Raw genomic sequence first — 18,189 nt, forward strand, 5'->3', positions numbered from 1 at the left:
ATTCAGAAGTAATGGCTACTTTATGCTCTTTGAGCAAAAAGCTCTTCGCTGACATTCTAACGGTATCCCATTAAAGCTGATCAATAGTTAATGATTTGAAGCGTTAAAAATGGTAAAAACTTTGTGCGGACAGAAAAACGAACATCCTAGACACACGATCGTAATTATTGTATAATTCATTGTTTACATAATATCTCTATACGGTTTCAAGATAATATTGTAAGTTGAGATTTACGGTGACATAAGCGACTTAGGCATAAAAATGTAGAAAAATCTAAAATTTTATCGAGTAAACTAAAAACTGTGTAAAACACCCAAGTATACAGGTAATTGAAAATTGTTGATTGATTGATTTTAACATGTGATCTTATATGGAGACTGTTAAAGATTGTTGATAAATTGCGAATAAAAATGTAAATATAAGCCATTCGAGCTTTCATCGATAAATTATCAAATTCTTTCAATTTGATAATCAAAAAATGAGTTTTTTATGAAAAAAGATGTGTCTCAACGTTGCATGATATAATTGACTGAAGTGTCTAATCATACATCTTTTTTCCTATAACTAGCCATTTCTTTGAGCTTTCAAAGATAGAAATAATGCAGGTAGGTATAGAAGAAAACCTGGTCCTACATTACCGATTCTCTTAGCCCGCTCATACCAATTGAATATTTTTCAATTCTTTTATCAAGTAATTTTATCATTATGAAAACCGTATTCTATTGGCATCATTTCTTCTAATTGTATAAAGTTGCAGTTAGTGGTTGTCACAAATAATATCAAAATCAATTTTTTTACGAATATCTTTTGAAAAGAAACTATGATTGAGAAATTATTATCATGAATTCGAATCTGAAATACCTAATAACAGAGTGAGTTCTTTATCGTCACTGCATTAAGTTTGTAAAATTAAAAATAAAGATTTAGCATTTTTGAACCATATTTTAAAGATGCGAAATTTCGATCATGTCGGCTGATTGTAAACATCTACCTAGATTTTTCTCCTAATATAGCGACTCTAAAGAAAAAAAATCGGTACCGTTGATTGTAAGTGTAATTAAGTAACTAATTTTACAGCTAAATTCTATTTCTTCATTACAAGATTCGATATAGATCTTAAAAGAGTTCAGCAGTTAAAGTAATTTCTTCTTTTTTTTTCATTTCATAAACTTAAAAAAGCGAATATTCCGATTTTCGGTAATCCAGAAATGTAGTTTTCATATTTTCTAGTAATTCAGAAAAATATTTTTCTATTCATCTGGTATACCAGAAATTAGCAGTACCTCCGCAATGACTTCTGCAATTGATTGTTTCAGTAGGTCGTGTGAATCTTGTTCGTCTATTTTAAAAAAAATCAGACAACTTTTTCGTAACCAAAACCTCTGTTCGTCGCTTGAATAAAATAAATGCTTGGGTTATTTTGGATAAAACAATAATTTTTGGGGTTATTTCGGATGAAACAAAAAACTTATGGATTATTTTAACTCTTGGGTTAATTCGGAGATTAAGTATATACTCATGGGTTATTCTGGATATAAAGTATAATCTCTTAGGTTATTTGGAAAATGCGACGAATCCTTGAGCTATTTTGGAAATAAAGTATACGTTCATTTCGGATATAAAGTATTTACTCTTGGGTTATTTATCTGTCGTAATTATAAAAAAAAAATTTTCTTTTTGAAAAATGATCGGTAGAGGCCCCACCACGTCCCCACCCGTGAGGTCCTCCGTTGCATTTATGCAGTCAAATTAACCCCTCCGTTTGATACTAAACACTGGCACTATCACTCAGTCACTTCACTGTTCTTAGCAGTTTGTTTTCTTTTTTTCACTTGGGACGCGATCTATTACTCTGTGTACCATCTGTCCTTCATGAAAAAGGCGTTACTCAGCTCGACACCGTAGCGCTCATGGAGTTGAAAAGCGGTACTAGACCGTAACGCTTCTCTAACATCTTCACTCACTTTAGCAAAATTTCTTCTGAATCTGCTGGACACATGTACCCATCGGAATTTCGATAACGAATTGGTTTGTAGGAGTTGGCGGAAATATTTTGCCGTATACCGGATGGCATTGGCCGGATAATCTATAAGAATAGATAAGCCGTTGTAGAAACCGTATGAAAATAGATAAAAGCTGAAAATATTGAACAGTACCTTCTACATCATCGTTGATGTTTTCCGGTTGGGGTTCTAAAAAATCCATAGTATAAACCAATGAATAAAGACAACAGTTAAAAGTTAAAACGATTGACCAGTACCTTCTTCAGACGATTCATCGTCGTCCGTGTCCATGAGCACTAGGGGGGGGGGGGGGGGGGNGGGACGTTGACTTATCTAAAAAAGCCATGATAGAAACGAACGGAAAAAAGTATTTATGTGATTGTAGTCGTCAACTTTGACAACCAATAGGAAATATTAAGCAGTACCGTTGGGATTCTCGTCCATCTCATCCTCTACCTCCTCCACCTCTTCCTCCTCCTGCTGGGGTGGCGCTTGCTCATCAAGACAAGGCCTCTTTGGAGGTGGTGGTGGAGTCAGTTCTGGTGGCCCTGGCGTTGGCACTGGCAGTTTGTTGTAGTAACGCAAGGCTTGCTGCTCAAATACGTACTCGGACGGAAATGATAGAAGAAAAAATTAAAATAATGAAAGGAATAGTATATCGCGTTACAAGGCATCAGAGCATATCATTGCTAGCACGCATCATTGCCAATCAACTTATATCATAAGGGCAAAGTTTGTCTTACCAACAGGTCAAAGTAGACGGGGTTCGGGTCCGAAGGCCACCAAGTCTCCTGCTTGTCGCCGTAGTGATGGCGCCAACGTCGTCGAGATTTCAAATATTTGGGGAAAATGTCTACGTCCGCGGCTACCTGGCTCTCGTTGACTGACGCCATCACGGCGAGAAGCCTGTTTGCGAGAGCCGGGCTTAAAAGCGCCTGCCTGCGGTGGAGCCAAGGAGTCCAAGGACTTACCCTCGTCAAACAGCCCTTGCTCAGCTCTACGCGACCAGAAGACGTGCATGTGCGAGTGCGATCTTTCCAGGCGATCGACAAGGTTCTTGTCCTCCTCTTTTGACCAGCCGTGGCAGTGGCCTTCGACCGGACAGCGTGACGTGTCAATGACTGCGCCTGAAAAATAATCCTAATTTACTGGGTTATTAATGTAAAAAAGTAAACAAATCCAAGAACTCACCTCTTACGGCTATTGACGCTTTTGTTGTTGTTCTGTTGTTATTGCTGTTGTTGTTATCAAGATCAATTATCTGCAAAAATTCCGAAACATATAAAAACACGGGGTTAATTGGCAGTTGATCGAAATAGACATTTTAAATGCTATTTTGATTAGTCAAAATTCTATGGTTTTCCTACCTACTGCCCATCAGTCTAAAAATTCGCAAGATTCTGATGTGCACCTATGAGCGCAGAGTAAAGCTAATCTATGGGTTAATTAATGTAGAAATAAAAATCCTTGTAGAGACAGATAGAGAAACTTGACCACGAACATCAGCGACGACCGATTCTCCTTCTCTCTCTCTCTCTCTCTTATGTAGTGTAAATGATGTAATGTGTGCGACACTTTGGATAGCCTTTTACTGTAAGAGGCGTGAAATGTCTTTGGGGTGTATAACGAACGACCGAAAACAGAGCTATAACGCGAATTGGCGTATGGGGTTGACACTCGATTAAAAACAATTTGTAAGCTCATCATTAATGGACATTAAAATCGTTGCTAAATAACTGGTGAACCATTCATATGTACTCACTTGTTTTCACTTGGTTTAAATCCTTCTATTTGTAAAATGATTGTGCGAAGAAAATCAAGTCGTTTACAAATAAGCGAAGATTTTAATTATTTTTTCAGCTTCTAGATGCGAAATTAGTAATATATAACGCAAAAATGATGTGAGAATTATATTTCTTTCAGTTGATGGTTCTTTGGGGCCTTCTTTTTTGACATGAAACTGTCAGCCGCTGACAACAGCAGAGGTTGCTTACAGCTTAATTAGGTCAGTGTAAAAGGCTCACGGCTATATGCGGCAAAATTCATTCAGCTGTATCGCAAGTACAAATAGTAGGGTGTAGTGCATATGCACTACCTATACCCCCAGGTTTCCCTTGCCCCACAGGTCTTCGGGTCTGGCAAATGCGAGACAGTAGGGAGGGAGGGTAGTTATCTCTTTCTGCGCACGGGTCCAAGCAGGCCCTTTTAAGTTGAAGGTGTCTAAATAAGAGAGAGAAAAAAAAAATATGATTTTTTGCAGGTCGTTTTGAATTTCGAAGTAACCCTTCATTGTTTTTTCAAGAAGCTACTAGGTCGTGTATTTTTAATTCTTCGAAGCTGGCCTTTTCCCCCGTGCGCGCAATCGGCGCGAGCTCCATCAACCTCCTTGCTCTACCCTTTATCTAGACGTAAGGGAGAGAAGTCCTTTTCGCCTGTTACAGCCTCACGCGGCACCGCTTGAATCATTCGTATTGTGCACTTCACGCAGTAAACACTTAAACGATAGATTTTCGAAATTTTCTTTTTGATTAAACGAAGTATGCATAGTTCCGTGTTATTTCTTTGAGTATAAGAATTGCAAGCAATTCTTTATCGTTATATCCAACAGTAACTGACTCGATATATTGATTCAAATAAACTTAATTTTAACAATAACATTTCGAAATTGCCGTACTCGCATACAATAAATACAAGTTCTGTGGTGCAATAAATTTCTAAGTTCTGTGACAATCTTTGTGGTGAGTTTGATTCATATCAGCATACGTACATCGAAGATATTCTGAAATCTTCTTAAAACAAGCTGTAATTTGAATCTGAATAAAGTGACTTATACAATAGTTGTTATAGATGTAACTTATATGTAATTGCGAACAACGAGCAGACGAGCCTACCTAGGGACTTTTTAGTTAGGTTCGTTCTAGTTACTTTTACCATACGAGTGACTACGAAAACGTGACTAGAGTGGTACCTTCTTTAAACATTGTGTACGATTTTCCCGACATCCCTCACTCTCTAATCAAGCCGTGCTGGGTTCATCATGTAAGCGACTTATTATATTCAAATATATTACTCTTTCTCCTATACAGTACTTTCTTTTTATTTATTGATACCAATTCTTCATCAGATCATCGGCCCAGGAATCGGCGCAGTAATAAAGCAGGGTTATATGTTGGAGAGGAGAAAAAAATGAAAGAATTTGTAAGTGTAGCGATTAAAAAAAAATAAGAATAAGATGGCCGCTGAATTCTCCATGCAAAACGTCATCAAATTCGATGGACAGAATTTTCAACAGTGGAAATTTATGATGAAATTTGCCTTAAAGGCCCATGATCTCTTAAAATTTGTGGACGGTACGGAGACAAAGCCAGTTGACTTTTCCAGTGAGATGGGCAGAAGGTGGGTCATGGAGGACGCCAAGGCCACATGTCTCCTTTTATCAGCTATCGAACCGCAAGTGATGCAAAACCTGTATAGATGTAAAACATCCAAGCGAGTGTGGGACAAGCTCGTGGCTATTTACGAGCAAAAGACGCATGTGAGTTATCATGATTATGTGTCACTATTGGGGAATCGTAAGCGACATATATAGCCACCGCGAAATGCAAAGATGGCGGACTTACCCCAGACGTTAACACGGGATGTATGGGAGCCGCAAAGTTAATTAATTTTTGTAAATGAATGAAGTATTTTTACGAGTATTCGATCCGGTCAAAATAATCTTCATTTAAATATGTTTATGTACAAAAATTTTCGTTAAAAAACGTCTATCCCTTCCCTTGTAATCATTTGCTGTTGCGGCCGAAATAAACGTCAGATACTGGGTTAAGCAAACTTTATCAAATGATTACAGGCGAAGGGATAGACGTTTTTTAACGAAAATTTTTGTACATAAACATATTTAAATGAAGATTATTTTGACCGGAAATTAATTAACTTCGCAGCTCCCATACATCCCGTGTAAACGTCTGGGATAAGTCCGCCATATTTGCATTTCGCGGTGGCTATATCGCTTACGATTCCCCAATATATCCGACTTTGGTTTTTAATGCTAACATCCATTTTAATATTTTAAAGGTTAATCGGTACGGTGAAATTAAAAAGGAAGTCTCGAGTGGCATTGAAAACGAATTCGATAAGGAAGTACAAATCGTATTTGAATGCGAAGACGAAAAGCCAAACATAAATTTTTCGAAGACTCAAAAAAGTTTCTTGAGTAATAAGACTAAGGATACCACAGCTCATGATAATATTTTGGGCTCAATTGATAAAATAATTATCGACAATGTTGTCAGTCTAAGGGGCTCCAATTTTACTCTTAAACCTAACGAAATCAAGCAAAAGATTATGAAAGAAGTCGATGTGATACATAAATCTAAAGCCGCGAAGATTCGCCCAAGTAAAAAGGTGCATAATCAAAGTAAACGTTGTAATTTTTGTGATAAGTCATTCCACCGAAATTACCTAAAACAACATATTGATGTCATACATAAAAATTTGAAGACTCATGAATGTACCATATGTCACGAAAAATTCGCATATAAAAGACAAGTACAGAAGCATATTAATCAGGTACACAAAAAACTAAAACCTTATAAATGTGACAGTTCGATGCTTCCTAGAAGCAGTACAAATCAGAGCATCCAAACGGCTGATTGTTCTCCTGTTCCTCAACATCCTCAACATCTTACAGACGAATGTGAGGTCCTACTGTCAGGCTTGCCTCTTGAGTTGACCCTCACCGACAAAGCCATCCTCGATAAAACCCTCTCGAATATAGGACTGCCATAGCATACGCGCTTCATAAAGCGCACAAGAAGCTGGATCCAAAAAAATCAACGCAAAAATTCAAATAGGTATACTCGTTCTCTGGTATTTAAGTGCTCCTCACCGCTCGTGCGCGATACAATCATCTCTTGCTCTCACAAGCTATCGAATATTCGAACCCAATCGCTCTTCAATACGGATGGAGAAGATAATGATCTCTATCTACGGCCATTTTGGCCAAAGCCAGTACATTCGCTGTACACCAAAGCACTTTCAGTGTCTCGGGAACTAAGTTATCCCAAACCATTTGTTCGTAACCTCACAGTATTCATCCGCAAGCAACCCAATTCCCCACCCATTCCCATTCATTCAGAAAATGACCTTGAAATGGTATCTACCTCGTTGAATCTACCTTCTATAACATAATACCTATTCTTTAATCATACTCAGAGAGAACATACTTAATATACACCTAATCATTTGCACCATCTTCGCTTCATCCAATCATTCATATTCATCAAGTATGAATATTATGCAGTACTGCTGCCTAAAATAATTTTTGCCACTTATACCTTTCTTGGAAGTAATGACTGTGTTTTTATTAGTGATATATTAATGCTACACTATTGCTATATTATTGCTATAATACTGCTAAACTATTGTTATATTGTTGCAAAATTACTGCTACATTAATGACAGGGTCTCCCTAAGGCCGAATAAAGTTATCTATCTATCTATCTATCTATCTATCTATGCCAGTCCAAGGAGCAGAGCAGCATCGTCCCGAACGAGGTACCGACGAAGTAGTATCTTACTGAACGAATTCTGAACTGGCAAGACTACCAAATACAAATTTAACTTAGTTCGATATAAAAAGTTAATACATTGCAAAGATGAATTATATCACAAAGTATTCTGACATATAATCTTGGGCACTCGTATAACAAACAAACCATGTTAATTTGGCGCATAAAAAAGATTAGTTGTATGAATTTATAAATGTATTATGTATTTCAAGCTTTATCGATGTAAACATTCATATGAAAACATATATCTTTTAATAGAACTTCGTAAAGGTCTTTTAATCTAATATAATAATCTGTGTATCTCTTCTCCACATATACCACAAATAAAAAAATCTGATATTCATTGTTGTACCAATTAATAATTAATTTTTTCAAAACAACACTGCTATAAAAATTATGAAATGAAAAATATTTCGTCTAGTTTAATGATATGTCAAATGAATTATTTGCGGTCGTTTAATTAATAAATTTAATCACGTAAAAAATTACTTTTTTAAAAATATCATTTTATTAATTCACCCTTAACAAAAATTGTTTCTTCTAGAAAAATTAATAAAATTTCATAAACTTCCATAAACTATGATTAAATAATACAAACATTCGGATTTAAGACTAATAAAATATAATAAAAGTTTATTGAAGCTTATGGAATTTTATAAGAGGTCATAACATTCTATGATTTTTTTCATTTTTCGGTAACAATGTCAACCTTTACAAAGAGTTATGATCTGTTAAAAAAAATTTATTTACGCGATCAATTAATGCGATTTTTTCCATGTTTTGGATCTTGAAAATTCTTTGCGCGTACATAACTTTATGGATAATTTAATGCCTTTTCAGATTCCGGGCTCAAATTCTAGATTTGATGATTCTTTAAAAATCATAGTTTAAAAAATTTTTATTGAGTTTAATTTAATATAATTTTTTTAAATTTAATTGAATTTAAAGAAACTTTAATTGAGAAATTATTATCATGAATTCGAATCTGAAATACCTAGTAACTAAGTGAATTCTATCGTCACTGCATTAAGTTTGTTAGCTGTTCATAAACATCTCACTAGATTTTTCTCCTTATATAACGGCTCTAGAGAAAAAAGATCGGTACCGATGATTATTGTAAATGTAATTAAGTAACTAATCTTACAGATAAAAATTAAAACAAAAATTAAGGAGTTGAAAAACTCCAGTGCCCAAACAGACTATTTTTTCACTACAAGGTTCGATATAGTTTTTACAAGAGTTCAGGAGTCTAATTAATTTCTTCATTTTTTTCCATTTCATAAACACATTGCAGCTAGCAGCTAGCAATTTCGTATGTGTTAATCAACTGCGTGCGCGTGTTGTATCCAAATGTTTATTTTACATCTACGTCCAGCGTGACAGTACCTAAATTATATACCGGCACAATAATTAAATCCTTGTCGAGACAGATAGAGAAACTTGACCACGAACATCGGCGGTGGCCGATTCTCCTTATCTCTCTCTCTCTCTCTTATGTAGTGTAAATGATGTAATGTGTGCGACACATTGGAGAGCCTTTTCCTGCAAGAGGCGTGAAATGTCTTTGGGGCGTACAACTCGAGCTAGCATATTCGCACATGGGATGGACCCTTGATTAAAAACGATTTGTACGCTCATCATTATTAGACACTAAAATCTTTGCCAAATAACTAGCGCTTGTTTTCACGTTGTTTAAATCAGCCTTTTTGTAAAATTATCATGCGAAGGAAATTATATCGTTTTCAAATCAGCGCAGATTTTAATTATTTTTTTAGCTTCTAGACGTGAAATTAGTAACAAACAACGCAAAAATAATGTGAGAATTATTTTTCTTGAGATGATGGTTCTTTGTGGCCATCTTTTTTGACATGAAACTGTCAGTCGCTAACAACATCTGAGGTTGCTTACAGCTTAATTACGTCAGGGTAAAAAGCTCACGGCTATATTCGGCAAAATTCATTTAGCTGTATCGCACAAATATGATTTTTTGTTTCAGTTCGTTTTGAACTTCGAAGTAACCCTTCATTGCATAAATTAATTTTTCAAGAAGCTACAAGGCGATATATTTTTAATTCTTTGAAGGTCTTTTACCCGTGGGCAGAATCGGCGCTATGTACCCTTTATCTAGACGTAAGAGGGAGAAACCCTTATCTCGCCTGTTACAGCTTCGCGCGACACCGCTTGAATCATTCGTATTGTGCGCTTCACGCAGTAAACACTTATACGATAGATTTTCGAAAGTTTCCTTTTGATTAAACGAAGTATGCATAGTTCCTTGTTATTTCTTTGAGTATAACAATTGCAAGCAATTCTTTATCGTTATATCCAACAGTAACTGACTCGATATATTGATTCAAATAAACATAATTTTAACAAAAACATTTCAATATTGCCGTTCTCGCATAGCCGATACAATAATTTTCTAAGTTTTCTGCCAATCTGTATAGCGAGTTTTATTCATATCAGCATACATCCATCGAAGATATTCTGAAATCCTCGTATAACAAGCAATAATTCGAATCTGCATCAAGTGGCTTATTCAATAGTGAACAATGGAATCGACCAATGAGATTTACTTTCCTCTAAGGTAATTAAAAATCTCTCCAGTAATTCATTTTTCGAAAATATTATTATTTATTTTTTTACTATTTTTTTATATCTTCTTTTAGTTCGTAACTCGCTTTTTATTGTGTAAACATAAAAAAAATTTATTTTTAAGTAAAATGCATAAGATCAACTACATCAAAAAAATTGTAGTCTATTATTCTACTTTATATTATCTCCATATAAAAAATAAATTATTGAATGTGTCGTACTTTTTAGAATTAAAGAAGAGCCCGAAGAAACATTACCGGATGTTGAAAATAATTTCGTTCCAAAGGACATGGCTTCATACAATCATGCTATAAACTTCCAAAATGACGTGATTAGATGCGATCGTGTCGTGAGTTATCAAGATTATGTGTCTCTTTATAATTGACTTTGATTTTTAATACTAACATCCATTTTAATATTCTACAGGTTAATTGGTTTGGTGAGTTTTCAATGAAAGGGGAATCCTCGACTGAGAAAGTGGAAAACAAATTTGAAAGCCAAGAAGAGAAGTCAAGCTTGAATTTTTTAAATACTCCAACTCTTGACTTGGAGACGTATGATTTTTTAAATAACAAGTCTGAAGATATCACAATTCACGGTAAAATTGGAAAGGAAGTCTCGAGTGCCATTGAAAACGAATTTGACGAGGAAATACAAATCATATTTGAAAACCAAAAAGAGAATCCAAACTCAAATTTTTTGAATAGCGCAGTACTAGACTTGAAGACTCCAAATAGTTTTTTAAATAATAAGACTAAAGATATAATAATTTACGATGATGTTTCGGGCTCAGTTGGCGAAAAAATTGTCGACAATGTTGCGAGTCAAATTTGTACAAACTTTAATCTTCAAAATAAGGAAATCAAGCAAAAGATTGTGAAAGAAGTCGATATGATAAAGAAATCTGAAGCCGCGAAGATTCGCCCAAGTAAACCGATGCATAGTCAAAGTAACCGTTACAATTGTAATATTTGTGATAAGTCATTCAACTGATATTACCTAAAAAAACATATTGATATCGTTCATAAAAATTTGAAGACTCACGAATGTAATATATGTCACAACAAATTTGGATATAAACAACAAGTCCAGAAGCATATTAAGCAGGTGCACAAAAAACTAAAAACTTATGAACGTGACATACGTCGCAAAAGATTCAGTAATAAAAATTAAAATAAAGGACTTCTAACTACAAATTTAGCTTAGTTTGATATGAAAATTTAATACATTACAAAGGTGAATTATATCACAAACTATTCTGACATGTAATCTTGGGCATTCGTATAACAAGTAAATCATAATTATTTGGCGCATAATAAAGATTAGCTGTAAGAATTTATAAATGTATCATGTATTTCAAGCTTTTTCGATGTAAACATTCACATGAAAACCTATATCTTTTAATAGCACTTGGACAGGGTTTACAATTAAGTCGCATATGAGTATGATATGGTAAAAGATGGGAGAATGAAAAAAAAAACGCATATCGTATTGTAAAAACTAAACTTTATGTGTGTGGAGTAAAATCTGTGTATACTTATTATATGTAAACAGTATTGCTTAATTGGAAAATAATTTTTTGGCAAAGGTATTTTAATCTAATATCATACTCTGTGTATCTCTTCTCCACATATATCACAAATAAAAAAATCTGATTCTCATTGTTGTTAAAAATTAATAATTATTTGTTTCAAAACAGCATTGCTGTAAATGCATTTAGTATGTTTAATTAATAAATTTCATCGCATAAACTTTTTCAAAAATATCATTTTATTAAGTTTGACAGTCGTTTTGCTAACTGGTTCATACATACTCTCTAACAATAACAACAACTAGAAACAAAATATTCACGCGACTTTTTCTTTTCCGAACACCGCCTCGAATGCACAGCTCTGTGTTATCATAGAGGATAATATGCGCGCGCAAACGTGCGGGTGTTCTCGCGTGTACGGCTGTGATTCGCAAATCTCACTGCTGCCAAGTACGCCGCCGCCGCCGCCACGACAGACGGCTGTGCACCGTGTGCAGTCATTTGCAACGCTTGTATAATACGCAAAGTTTGTTGCCCGGCACGAAGCTGCAGGTGCGAATTGTCGTGCACACGTATTAGCAGTGTTGGCGTTGCGTCATTTTTTGCAGCAGGTATCGTCCTTAAAATTCGATACAGGTGAGTGGCGATTATCGTGCTTTGGCTTGGAAAATTCGGGAGCATCGATTGCCGGCGCGTGGCGGTGGCCGTGTATATCAGTCGAAAACTCGAGGGGTAGGTTACAGCTGAAAGAAAAGTTCTACTTCGACAGATTCATTAAATACTCGCAGTAACCTCTGTTAAAAAATATTGCTCGGATTTTCAGCCGCATTCTCATTTGAATGGCAATTTTTCCATTAAACCAGGTAAAATTAGACTTTTTCGCGCGAGCTTATCAATAATTAGGCTCACGTTTTTTTCTCGCATTATACATATGATATATCGGCTCGAGAAAAAGTAGACCGGTCGTTAGCTCGTGCACTACACATGTGCAGAAGTATGTAATATCGCATGTATGTATATTAACTCGCAGCTTAGCTACGCGGCTGCCGTATACATATCCATCCATAATAATACACAACCATTGCTCGCCATACACGCTCTTATCGGACGACGACGACGCGCAAAGCTCGTGCATCGTAATATGCCATGCTTTCGAGCGCGCGACGAGCTTTTATCGACTTGCACGAGCTTTTTTTTTTTTTACACTTTTATTTGTTTCAATTTTTTCACGTTGCACGGAGGCGCGCAACGACGATGCATTATTTATCGTACAGCGTGACTGTACTGTGAGTTCTTTATTGCGTTTCCGACAACATATGTTTCTATTTTGTAAAAAAGCTCGGCCTGAAAGATTTAGATTTAAAGACGATTTAATTTCCTATTGGTAAATTTAGTATGAGAAAAAAGACAATCGTTCAGGAATTAAGAAAAATGCGTTACTTTTCTTTTCAGAGCTTTTACATGCGCAATCAGTAATTTTTATAAACAAATTGGGCATCTACCAGCAGCCAAAATGATGAAAAAGTTATTCCTCTCGAGTCTGTGGTTCTTCGTGGCCCTGTGCTTCGACATGGAACTGTCGGCGGCCGACGACTGCCGAGCTTGCGTACAGCTCAATCAGTACACGTTCGACAAGGTAAAAATCAAGCTCGACTCTATATATAATATTCGTTGCAACGAATTCGATCCCCGTTTCGTTGTTGCCGCGCAGGTCGTGCCCAAGTTCAAAGCGGCCGTGGTGAAATTCGACGTGGCCTTCCCGTACGGCGAGAAGCACGAGGAGTTCAGCAAGGTCGCCATCACCATGAAGGACCAGCTGGATCTGCTCGTGGCCGAGGTCGGCGTCAAGGACTTCGGCAACAAGGACAACTCCGAGCTGGCCCAGCGCTACAAGGTCAGCAAGGACGACTATCCGCAGTTGCTGCTGTTCGTCCAGGGCAAGGCCGACCCGGTGCGCTTCGTCGCGGACAAGGACGCCGACTTCACAGCCGACAACATCAAGCGATTCGTGCGCAAGAAGACCGGCATGTACATCGGACTGCCCGGCTGCGTGGAGAAGCTCGACCGACTCGCCGAGGAGTTCAGAGCCGGTGGCGAGCAAGAGAGACGGGTATGCACTTGTATATAGCGTGAATCGTGATCATATTTTTGGTGAAACGTCTTGTCGATCGCGCAGGAAATTCTGAACAAGGCCAAAGTCTTCGAGGAGACGCTGCCCGAGGACTACCGAGCCGCCGCCAAGGTCTACGTCAAAACGATGGAGAGAATCCTGGAGCGGGGCGACGTCTTCGTCCAGACGGAGCAAACGAGGATCGAGGGCCTGCTCAAGGGCAAACTGTCCAAGGACAAGAAACGATCCATGGAGGAGAAGAGAAACATTTTGCAGTCTTTCACGCACAGAGACGAATTATAAATGAATATGCAAAACCTATATACAATAGTTGTTCGCGTGCTATTCCGCAGTGTGATATACGATTCGAGTGCATTTTTAAACGTTTTGTAAGTAGTTGTTAGTTTTTAACCAAAGCGGGGACTTTTTTGAAGCAAGTTTGTCGTTTGCTCCCCCGCTCCCACATTCCATATATAGGCTGAGACGCGCACCGATAAATAGTTGAACTCGTGAGAATGAGTGACGAATTTTTCGAATTAAAAGTCACACCAAAAAAAAAAGAAGCTCAAATGTGCAAATCGCACTGTCGACCGAATTTCTACATCAATTTGTGATATATTTTTGGTATTCTTAATGATAAAAACTTTTTATCAGTAATGTAATGAAATATTGACAGTATTAAAATACGTAATTAAAAAGTATCATTGTTATTTATTATTATGTACTTTTACATTAAATAGCTGTAAGTTTTGTGACTCGTCTGTTGCAGATCAGAGAACATCTTACTTTCTTTGTATGACGCTGCATACATTTTGTTTTAAAAATCACAGATACCATTTACAATACATGCATAAATAGCACTCATACATTGACACACAAAATGGTAGATTCAAAACTGTATTAACAACTTTTTTCTAAAATTAATCAACTGCAATGTTGATATTTCATGTAAAAATTTTAATGCTGTTTCGTTAGAATAAATCAAAGGAATGTTGATTCCACACATGAGACAAACATCTTTTCAAAAAACTAAAATTAATGGTTCAAAAATGTTAACTATTTAGCAGCTGTTTCTTCTTCAGAAACTTTCAGTTTTTCTATATCTTCGTGTAAACTGTCTGATGTAGTATCACCAAATGATTTGTTTGTAGCATTTTCAACTTCACCATCTTCGTGAGACCTTCCAACATAAGCTTGACACTTGGTTTCAACAATTTTCTTTGCTGTTTCAAACATTTCTTTCCACAATTTGGCATCTAAATTAAATGCATAAATTGATTTGCATTAATTGCAACAAAAAAAGTTAATGCTATATGAAAAGTTAATTATAACTTACTCTCAGTAGTAGCAAATCGAATGGCAAGTAATTGAGGCTTAGGAGTGTCATCAGCAAAATCTGCTAGTGCACTCCATACCCATGCTCTATCACTTCCACAATTGGGATTTAATTCCATCCAAGGCCATACAAAATGATTTGCACAAAGTTTGAGTGTTTTGTCTCTACGCATGACAATTCTGACAGTATTTTTTGTTTTATGTTGAAGCATTTTAACTTCACCAGTGCCTCTTTCTTTCCATTCAGCAGGATTATCAAAGGTGTCGTAGCGGTACAACTTTGCTCTCCTTTAAATAAAAATAAATGGTCATTAAATATGAAGTGAAAATTTTAAAAACAAATCATTACTTACAATTTTATCAGCTCCTCTTCTTCTTCTTCATTGTTGGATACTTCTTGCAATGGAATTATAGGTTCAATAGGAGTTGGAGATTGGGGTGGTGATTCAATGTGATCTGTGGACTCATCTCCACTTCCATTTTCATTTTCGTTTGTTTGGTCCTTTTCCTAATTATATGATGAAATTTTAAATTAATTTTCTTGCACATTTAATTTAAAATTCACTAGTATCATGTTTATTTCATTTCCATTCAAAGCAATGTCTAAATATTTTTGTCTAACATTGATGTATTTAAATACCAAAAAAAGAAAAAGAAAACAACAATGGCACTTCAACAACGGCTTTATCGAAATAATCATTATTAATCGTGCACTTGAAAATGTAAAATTATATCGATAAGTAAATCACCTCGATCTCTGGCATCTTTATGGTTTATTTGTCAATAAAAAAAATAATTTCTCCGTGATGTATGTACACAACTTCGATAGATAAACTTTCCAACGGTTTTTTTCCCTGTACAATTGAGTGGAATATACAACAATAGACAAGCGTCGTGAACGGTAAAAGCGACACAAAACTGAACTGAAGTTAGCAACGGAAGAATTTAAATCGCGACTCTCCGACATTGCACAACTTCGCGTAGATAAAATTGCGAGAATCGAGCGCGAAATTTAAAGGGCAGTATTTCGGAGCAGATCCCTTTAAAACTCCGGAAAATTCATACTTGGTTCAACTCGCATCAAATATATCTGATCATTGCTTTTTAATCGATGTTGTGTTACATAATTTGTACAGAGATACGTCCAAACTAGTGTAAAAAGATTAGTTATGATCTAACGGTTTATTTTTTTTCCAAGCCATTTTTATGGAAGTTTGATACGCTTCAACTCGTCTGCGTATCGTATATTTTCAAAAGACACGTTCTAAACGGGAAAAAATTTGAAATTACGCGAACCGTCTTGTGTCATTCGAACGTTATTGAGATATCGTCAAACTTGGAAATGTCTCTAGATCTCGATGAACTTTTGAAAAATAGATCAGTCACCGTACGCATAAATACGAGATGACCAGTAGTACTAGCTATACAGAATTCGGCTCCACGCGTACACAATAATAAAAGCGTGAATCAGCGCATCGATTGGTTTTTTCGCGTCTCCGATTCGTAAGTGTTGTTGATCTTCAGCGCCTCTCCGAGCGAGATCAAATAAACCGCAACGGCCGCCACGACGTAAATAATCGGAGCTCATTGTGTATTACCTATATACGCACGTTCTCGAGATCATTTTCTTCGCGCCGCGGCCAAATCGCCGATGGATTCCTTTCTTCAAATATATACAGAGCTGCGGAACGCGAATTACTCGCGCTCGTCGAATTTATAACCTAAATGGGGAAAATGTGGAGATTTTCGCCCTCCATGTATACGCGCGCCGCAATAAATGGAAAAAAAACAAGTATCGACGGAGAGAACGAGCAGCAGTGCGGCAACATCAGCAGCAGCAGCAGCAGACTGCCTGCAGCAAATTGCAGCTAAGCAAAAAGTCGCGCGCATACATTACACGAAATATCGAAGCGTTGTATATATAGCTTAAAACGCGACGATTTAAAACTGCGCGAATCGTCGGGGGGAGCTGAAAAGAGCAAGAAGAGGGTACACAGTTACATATATATCTATATAGATCGGAGTCGTAACTCAATAGAGAAGTTGTTGGCGCGCTTGCGTTCCTCGACAGCTCCACTACACAGCACAGACGGACGGACGGCGGGAGAGACGCGGAAAGACAGACAAGTATTGGCGGCACACACAGCGATTCGCGCGAGAGAGAGAGACGTTGATATGCGCGCGCGCTCCGACTTCCTCCTCTTGTATGACGACATGTGTAGAGGTGCGCTCTCGGTGTTGTAGTACGGTACTACTATATGTCGCGGTGTATACGTGTATATGTTTGTCGTATGTGTATACGTCGCTCTGAATGCTAAATTGCTGTGACGATACTCGCACACACCGATGATGCGCCTCTGTGTGAGTGCGTATTCGTCATAATCGGAGAATCGAACACCGAGAGTACCCACTACCGTATACACACTTCAATACCTATATAGATATAAGAGGTTCGCCATTTGCGAAAAGACATCGGTGCGCATTTTGTATGTATATGCGGTAGAGGGAGCGGCGGCGGCGGCGTCTTATTGGGTGCATTTTTGTAACGGCTCGCTCGCGCGATAGAACCTTCTTTAACAACACGCATAGCTACATAATAATATACGCTGCAGTCCGCTCTCTGGCCCGACGAAGCACGCAAAAGCGCCAATAATACAACACGCAGAGCGTCGTCGTCGTCGTCGTCCACGAGACCAGCAGCATAATAATCATAACAACAGTACGAAATACGTCATCCCACTTGGCCCTCTCAAGGTAGTCAACGTAGTAGTAGCATAGTACTACTACCACTACTACGACAACAACGCGCAACGTACAATATCGTGCAGTCATTATACGAGTATATATAGACGAGAGAGCGCGCAAGTGCCCGTCTGTGTGTTTGTATCAAGTGCGAGCGTGTCCGTGTGTGCGCGCGAGTTCGCGACTGTGCTTGGAACAAGGACGGAAACACCGATCGAGGCAAGAGCTAGACAGAGACGGAGCGAGGTTTCGCTCGTTTCGTAAAACTGCTGCTGCTGCGTCGCTCTCCTCGCGCGTTCGTT

At 37.3% G+C, this 18,189-nt stretch overlaps 2 protein-coding genes across 2 annotated transcripts; one reads left to right on the forward strand and one right to left on the reverse strand.

Moving 5' to 3' along the window:
- Nucleotides 1-12,201: 12,201 nt before the first annotated feature.
- On the forward strand, nucleotides 12,202-14,502 carry LOC106654105 (endoplasmic reticulum resident protein 29). Its single transcript, XM_014373812.2, has 4 exons — nucleotides 12,202-12,336; nucleotides 13,153-13,336; nucleotides 13,412-13,810; nucleotides 13,877-14,502. The coding sequence occupies exons 2-4, from the start codon at nucleotides 13,214-13,216 to the stop codon at nucleotides 14,111-14,113; spliced, it is 759 nt and encodes a 252-aa protein (XP_014229298.1). The 5' UTR covers nucleotides 12,202-12,336; nucleotides 13,153-13,213; the 3' UTR covers nucleotides 14,114-14,502.
- On the reverse strand, nucleotides 14,502-16,188 carry LOC106654106 (ran-specific GTPase-activating protein-like). The gene is made up of 4 exons (XM_014373813.2): nucleotides 15,895-16,188; nucleotides 15,499-15,653; nucleotides 15,147-15,433; nucleotides 14,502-15,066 (listed from the first exon to the last, which is right to left on the reverse strand). The coding sequence occupies exons 1-4, from the start codon at nucleotides 15,907-15,909 to the stop codon at nucleotides 14,867-14,869; spliced, it is 657 nt and encodes a 218-aa protein (XP_014229299.1). The 5' UTR covers nucleotides 15,910-16,188; the 3' UTR covers nucleotides 14,502-14,866.
- Between the last annotated feature and the right edge of the window lie 2,001 nt (nucleotides 16,189-18,189).

Source organism: Trichogramma pretiosum, unplaced genomic scaffold, assembly GCF_000599845.2.
Source record: "Trichogramma pretiosum strain Unisexual culture from Peru unplaced genomic scaffold, Tpre_2.0 scaffold25, whole genome shotgun sequence".
Lineage (NCBI taxonomy): Eukaryota > Metazoa > Arthropoda > Insecta > Hymenoptera > Trichogrammatidae > Trichogramma > Trichogramma pretiosum.